General features: G+C 39.1%; 1 protein-coding gene across 1 annotated transcript in view; it reads right to left on the bottom strand.

Moving 5' to 3' along the window:
- The window catches only part of LOC122789841, a 151,744-nt gene extending 143,904 nt beyond the window's left edge, over positions 1-7,840 (bottom strand). The window contains exon 1 of the mRNA XM_044057277.1: positions 7,750-7,840. Coding sequence (XP_043913212.1) covers positions 7,750-7,796 — 47 coding nt within the window. The 5' untranslated portion in view covers positions 7,797-7,840. The remainder of the gene's footprint in view (positions 1-7,749) is intronic.
- Positions 7,841-8,078: the final 238 nt, after the last annotated feature.

Here is an 8,078-nt window from a genome sequence, read left to right on the forward strand (position 1 = left end):
ATAAGCTCTTCTTAAATAGTAACCAAAAAAAAAAATAAAAAATGCCACAACAGAGATGTCTTCCTCAGGTGCAAATATTGTTAATAAAAACATTTCCAGCAAGCAGTTTATGCCACACTTGGTGTGCCACAACACTTTACTTCAGACTGAAAATGCTCTCTCTCTCTGTCTCACACACTCTCACACTCACACACACACACACACACACACACACAAATGCATGTCTTAGATTGCATCATCTTGAAAATCTATCCATCCATCCGCAACCAGTTTTTCCATTTTGCACATAGGGTTAGTGTATCACTTCAACAGTGACAATCATCTAGATGAAAGGTTCAGACTGCCAGGTTTAAGATTTTAGAGTTTTGCAAAGTCTGCTTTGAGGTCTTGGATCATAAAGAGTTTGCCCAAAAGGTGCAGGACTGGAGCAGAAAGTTCAAAATGATGGGTGTTGTCTTTACTTATGCATACTGTTTCATGGATCTCCAGGTTAAAGTACCATTATCCAACAGGTATCATTCACATTGTGGACTAGAGTAGGTGAAGGTAAAATATTATGACATGGACAATTTGTGGTGAATTTAGAACATAAGACTATGTTGTGCTGAGGAAATGGTCACAGATGAGCTAGGAAAATGGGAGCCAACTGAGTCAGTTAACAAGTTATGGGAATGGGTCAGGGCTTGAGGACTCAGGACTATGGTCAGGTTTGTAAGGAAGAGAACACCAAAAAAATGCCAGCGTACACAGGTACAGTGTCATAAAGCTCTGACTTCATCTCAGGTGGACCGAGTTCAAATAACAACATTTCTAGCAACAAGAAAGGAATCAGACTTATTACTATATGTTTTCTCAAATGCACAGCTCCCTCATTGCATATAACTAAATAAATATAAGGCTTTACCCAGTTAAAATAAACAGTTGTTGTTGGTCTTTCGGCTTTTTCCTGGTAAGGGGTCACCACAGCGGAACTCCGGTCCGCTAATGATTGGCAGTAGATTTTTACGAAACGCCGAGGTGCCAGCTCGACGCCCAACCTTCAACAAAGGCACGCCCATTTATGCACACATGTCTTTCAAATGCTACCCAACCGCGGGGAGGACATACAGACTCCACACAGAAGGCACTCCCAAGCCAAGCCGAGAATCAAACGGGAGAACCTCTTGCTGTGAGGTAACAACGCTACTGCCGTACCACCACGGCAACTAGTTAAAATAAACAGTAATGTTTTGAAATAAGGTATCCAGAAATTAACTCTATTTAGCTACCCATTAAGAAATTATTTTAATTCTTAATACCGCATGGAAAAATAAATGAATTTCACTACAGCACAAAGCTAAAAAATTTGATGTGCTCAAGGAGTTTGGCTGTAAAATTTGGTAATAGTCAGAAAAGAGCTGGCCTTGCATGCACTGTGAGGCAGCCAATCCCATTTCCTGGGCTCTTACTGTTATGACTCAGGAGAACTGAGGAGCCAAGAGGTAAAATGTATAGGCTGCCTGGAAGCTAAATACACGGGCACTGAAATATTAGGTCCTAACAAGGTATGTTAATCTAACATTAAATATTCTTCTGTGGTGCAGTTTGATTTAGGTGGCAATTACTTTTCAAATAATACATGTGTTACTTGTCAAAACAATATGTGTAATCATGTGTATTAATATAAAAAATATTTTGGTAAACAATGGGGAGATCTGTAACTTGCTTTTTTGTGCCTTTAGGTACCCTATTATCTGAGACCTCTTCTTTCTCAATGTATCAGAAAGTGTAACCAGCACTAGAACAAGAGATCTCAATTTACATCAGTTAATAAACAATAGTAAATGGAGAGAAAGGTTCATTAGCCAGTCCCTCGCTTTGCGCTGGAATAGACTCCCCTTGCATGTCATGCAATGTGGCAGTATGTACGCCTTAATACATAGCTTAGACAGAAGGATGGGTGCCATACACTACACGTCAGGGGAGACACACACACACACACAGACACACACACACACACACACAGACACACACAGACACACACACACACACACACACACACAGACACACACAGACACACACACAGACAGACACACACACACAGACACACACACACAGACACACACACACCTATGGCCAATTTAGAGTGCCCAATCCATCTAGTGCATGTCTTCGAAATGTGGAAGGAAACCGGAGCACCCAGAGGAAACCTACACGACCGCAGTGAGGACATGCAGACTCCTCACAGAAGGCAACCCAGCCGAGAATCGAACCAGAGAACCTCTTGCTATGAGGTGACAATGCTAAATGTAACATCACTGTGGCCACCCCCAAAGCACATCAATATACACATGAGCTTTTCCAAAATAACATATACCTACTTCCTGCCATACAAAGACCACCCAAGTGCACCTCACTCCACTCACCCGCCTACCTTTGCAATATACTATCTCACCCTCTCACTGGAACCATAAATTATTGCATAGAATTCTCACCAACCTATCAAGGATCAGATCCCTCCACAGCACATTCATATATGTGTTACTGAATGGCAATTCCTTTAACTTGCATACATGCTTCTGCAGACACTGTCCAAAGTCTGACATTTTGAGGTTCTCTGCTAATCTTTGTTATTTATGTCATTTAGTTTCATTAAATAAACTGCTGGCCTCAAAAAATGCCCTACAATGCCAGAGTAAATGAAGGCATGGTAGACTGAAAAAAGATCAGTATGAGGCCAAAATCAACATCAAGCAAATATATTACCATAAGTAAACGTAAGATGACGGACTGATTTACAGTTCTGAGAGTCATGGCTTTATTAGCAAAATATTGCTATTCTTAAACTGTGTGTGTGTAAACACATACAAACAATTGAGTTCTAAGAAAGAGAAACATGTTCCTTTTCCCAATTAAAGATTAAATACACTACTGATGTAGATAACAACAAAGGGAAAGGCCGGCTATAAAATTAAATTAATCTTGCCATTCAACACATATTTTCTATGTGCTATAATCTGCATGTGTATAAATGGCATGCACTAATTAATAGTATGAGTGAGGCTATTTCCTAATAACTAGAGGCAGCCTTAAGCATTACGTATGTTGCAACAATTACAACTGGCCCTACCTAGGAGACAAGGGTATTTCTTGTTTGGTCTGATATCAGCTGCCAGATGACAAGACTCATACTGTAGAATAATGTGCTTCTGCTATTGCCGCAAATCTAAAACAATAAATACCTAAGAAAATATACCTTTTAATTTATGACCAGTTGTCATGCATATATGCATATGCATTTGGCATCATACATACTACAAGTTTTGTGCCTTTCTTGAGTAGCTGCAAAGATCAAAAAGCAAAATTACATGAAAAAATGTTAGCGGCAATTTTAAAAAGTTCCACCATAACCTACACCTTAAAAAAATTGGTGTAGCTTGCGACTTGACTTACACCAACTATGCAGAAGTTCAAAACAAGAAAGCAGGCAATCAGAATCCAGCCTGTACTCTTCTGAGATTACTATATATTTGTTGAAGTAAGGTTTATGCAGCCATTGAGTGAGACAAAACTAATGTTCTGCGGCTAGCCAGTCTATATAGAGGAATGGCAGTTGAATGCCAGCTTACATCACCATGCCTACATTGCTGGAGCAATACTTTTTATCTGACCTTTTTTTTTTAGTTACTCCCACTGATGCCCTCATGTCTAGCAGTCCCTGCTTACAACCCATTCTCATACCGATCCTATTCCTTTTCCTCTCATTTCTTACGAGAGTAGACGTAAAAGCTTGGCAGCAGAGACTACTGACTATTTTACCTACATCATTTGGTCATGCACATTGGAAAATAACATGTCACACATATGGAAATACTCTCATATGTGTCATAACAGATATTTTTGCCCCCAATTCCCGCAGGACTGAGCCTGATAGCTCTTCTACCTGTGCCATTCATCTGTGGAAAGGGGTGCGAGAAATCTCCAGATGAGCTAAGAGCTTTACACCCCACTTTTTCCTATCTGGGAATCCCCAAACAGCTATTACATTCTGGGGTGAGTCAGGTGGTAAGGAATTGGCCAGCTGTGATGGATCTTCTGAAATCCACTAAATGCTGCTTCCAAAGAAAGGAATGCTTTGGCATGCTGAATTCCCTTCAGCCTATTGCCTGACTTCCAAATGGCATAGTGGTTTTATTAGGCACAAGCTCCATGGGATGAACACCTAGTGCTCCTATTAGATGTCACCAATATGGTGAGTCATAGCCACCTCCTGCCAAGGACGGCTAAGCCATCAATGGCTACTCACTTCCATCCTCATCTACTGCCTCCTACATGCATTTAACCTGCCATTTGCACATGGATCACCTACAACACAGTCATAGCATTATCCATCTGTGCCGTGCAGCTGGTCCATATCCATTATCATATATTGTATGCATGGTAACTCAGCGTTTGTACACACACAGACACACACACACGATAGGAGATAAGTGTGATCACTGTTCACTCAGGCCTTTCTAAATGACTCTCCTGCATCCTGTCTGCTACTCAGATCAGTTTAACAAGTGGCACTGGTGGCAGTTTTGTTTATGTGACAACAGGCTGCACAGGAAAGAGTGAGTTGAGCATGTGTACTGTATTACACTGACAGACACAACTCATATAAAGGGTCATCGAATCCGAAATCTGAGTAGCAGAGAACCAACGCAGTGTACCTAGTACTGCAACAGTAGGCAGTCAAACGTACCTGTCTATATGATTTGAATGCAAGGGCTAATGGTTGTATTTTGGATGGGATGGAAATGATTGTTAACGACCATTGTAAGAAACATACAAAGAAGTCTGATGTAATCCTCGGGCGTCTGCTGAAAATGGGCAACTATGTCCAGTTGAACCTCCCTGGTAAACAAATGTAAAATAAATAAATGAAAAGTAATGTAATGTTTATTGAGACAAAGTTAGTAAAAACCCTAGTTTTAAAGCATATTACTAAATTTACAGTGCAAATATGTTAAAAGCGAAAGAATGCAGTTAACAGGTGGGAAGGCATAACCAAATAGATACATATTCTTATGCCATGGCATGACATATTGATGTAAAACAGACATCGCCATGATTTAAGTGAACATTTTGTGTATAACTCAATTTCAGCTCTTGAAATCTCAGCAGTAGCAGCATAAAACAATAAAGACTTTGTATCTTGCACAATACCCTAGAAAAGAAAACAGTATGCATTGTCATAACTCCTGTAGCCATGTATAAGACATTTATTTGTAATATGCAGGGCTCTAAATAATAGTTTCAGCTGTTAGACTTAGTTTAATTTAAGATACCCACTCAAATATTTTGAGTTAGTACTACTACCATCCCATTAAATATATATATATTTTTTATTATTATTTGCCCCCATCCCCATTGTATAAGTTCCAGCTGACCAGCTACCACTTCTGCTCCAATTACTCCTAAGCTTTGTGCCTCTAGTACAATTCCCTGGGGCTGGAACTGTCTCAGCCATAGATGGGTTGGGAAAGGGATGGGGAAATATGGAGTGGAATCTCCAGCATTATCGTATATCTATCATGTACACAGAAGATCATTTAGATTGTTCTAACTAGGCAGAGCTGTTGACACCAAGTATATCTCCACAAATAATATCAGCTAGCTGTAACCCTACCCTGTAATGATGAATTGTTAACAACACACACACACACACACACACACACACACACACACACACACACACACACACACACACACACACACACACACACACACACACACACACACACACACACACACCAGAGGAGTGATAAATTGTGATAAATTATATCTCCTCCACCACCCCACCCTCCCTAGCAACCCAGCTGCTAACTGATCTAAGTTCATATGGGTTGCAGTCAGGGCTCCTCTCCTCTGCCCCACAGTGCTGGAATTATCACCCAGTATGTCTACATACTTTGAATACCACACACACTACTTTGTAAATAAACTAATATATATATATATATATATATATATATATATATATATATATATATATATATATACTGCAAATACACATATTGCTTCATAAGACAACTAATATATCTAAATACTTCAAATATCATACATATTGCTCATAAGGCAGCTGGAGAAACATTTTTACAGAGTCACATGAAGTAGCCTAATTTAATTTCTCTATGTTGAAATGCCATGTTAAACATGCCTTTCTGAAAACATAAACAACATTCCTGACAGAGTCTTTGTTTGCTACCTAAACAGAGAGAGGTTCATAGATAGTTGCTAGGCTTGCAGTCCAGGGAGCCATTGAGGAACCGAGTCTAAATTCCCAGTAGTACCTAAGCACTGGCTGGTTAACTGACTTGCTCAAGGTCACATGGTAGGCACATGAGGACTGAGGGAATAAAACCCTGTACCACAGAAACTACATTAATTCTTAAAACACCTTTCTCATCCTAACATTTGTCTGCTTTACTTAGATAATCTACCCTCACTCCTAAAATGAAGGATGGAAGTATCCCTGTCTTAGAACATTATACCTGTAGCATAGTTCCCACCTCTGCTGTTATGTATCCATGTGTCTGTACGTGGCCCTAATGCTAAGAACTGGAGCGGGTTAAGACTTCACGCTCTAGGTAGCCCAGCATCAGTGTTTAAGTAGTGTTCACAGCTACACAGTTTGCCTCTGGTAGCCAGGGAACAGATGACCCATATTAGTCTGGAATTTTAGCTGCAAGTTCCATAAAAAAAACTTCCTCTGGCTTCAGTCAGCTAGAGATCAAAATGGAAAATAATGCAGCACAACGAATCTTAGTAAACTCACTTCAATAAATCCTTCAAAAAAGACAGTGGTGGCAGACCAAAATGAATTCTCCATATGAGGTCTTCAGTTTGTACTGTATGATGGTGGTGGCTTGAAGGACATGAAATGGCCTAGGGCCAAAGGTGCTCCTATAAGGAAAACCATATAACTCTTCTTCATAGGAAAGGCTATAAAGCAATAGAATGTGTATCCCATGAAGTACTCTGGAAGGGAAGGGTGACTGGCTTCAAAAATAGCCAGATAATAATAATTATGTGAGTGAGGAGGATGTTACAATGCTTGAGATAATTTAGGATGATGCATTAGCCTTTTTTATACCACTGAGATACATTTTCTTATATATGCTTTTTATTATAAAATGTAGTTTGAAAAAGGAAGATGCAGGGATTGCATGCATTTGTTCCATTAAATTAATTTACTTAAATTTTGTGATGGAAAATTATTATGGCATATTATCATTTTAAAAATTCTGTTATCTCTTTATTTATTTAATGCCTTATGACAGGTATCCTTAACCACTACCCAAAAGAGTTGTGTAAATATTTGCAGTTTTATTAAAGTTTCAGACAGTACTATTTAATTTGCAGTGCGATAAGAGAAAATGTTTCAGACATATCATACATCATTTATGCTTGCCACAGTCAAGCAAATTTCAGGCATGCTTAGTTATTCATTCTACTTTTTCAGAACATATTCAATCAAAACTAGCCCTCATACTTGATTAAAGAGCATCCCTCCAAATCCATTTGCTAACCATATGGTTTTGTGCCCTGGTGTATTCTTTAAACACTGTATGTCCTTCACTGTGTGCATGTTTCTCTCTCTCTTTATTTTAATTCTTTCATTAGAAATCAATTTATACCCAGTCTTTAGACAAATTATAAATGTTGCATCGTTTAATTAAAAGGCTAAAACACTGAATCTACTGGAGATATCTGAATACTTACATTTTCTGGCAGGAGCTGCAGTAATACGGTTCTGTTAGGGAAGCCATAGCTCTGTGCGAATTACCCTTTCTCCAGTGTTCCCTGGAATTTATATTCACTGAGTTCGTGACCAGTTAAGCACAGCAGTGACTCAATTTCCTGGCTTAAAGGTTTTCCTTACTGAGTAACAAGTGAAATGCGGTTGTACAAGAAATCTTGTTATATATTTAAATTAGTAACTCTTCGATGTCTGACAAGATTTACATGCTGAGAAACAAAATAATGATAAACAAGGTTGTCTTTCTTGAAACCCATGAGTCATATATTAGTGTGTCTAGGGGCAGTTATGG

The sequence above is a fragment of the Protopterus annectens genome, chromosome 15.part0 (assembly GCF_019279795.1).
Source record: "Protopterus annectens isolate FY-2018-M chromosome 15.part0, PAN1.0, whole genome shotgun sequence".
Taxonomy (NCBI): Eukaryota; Metazoa; Chordata; order Ceratodontiformes; family Protopteridae; genus Protopterus; species Protopterus annectens.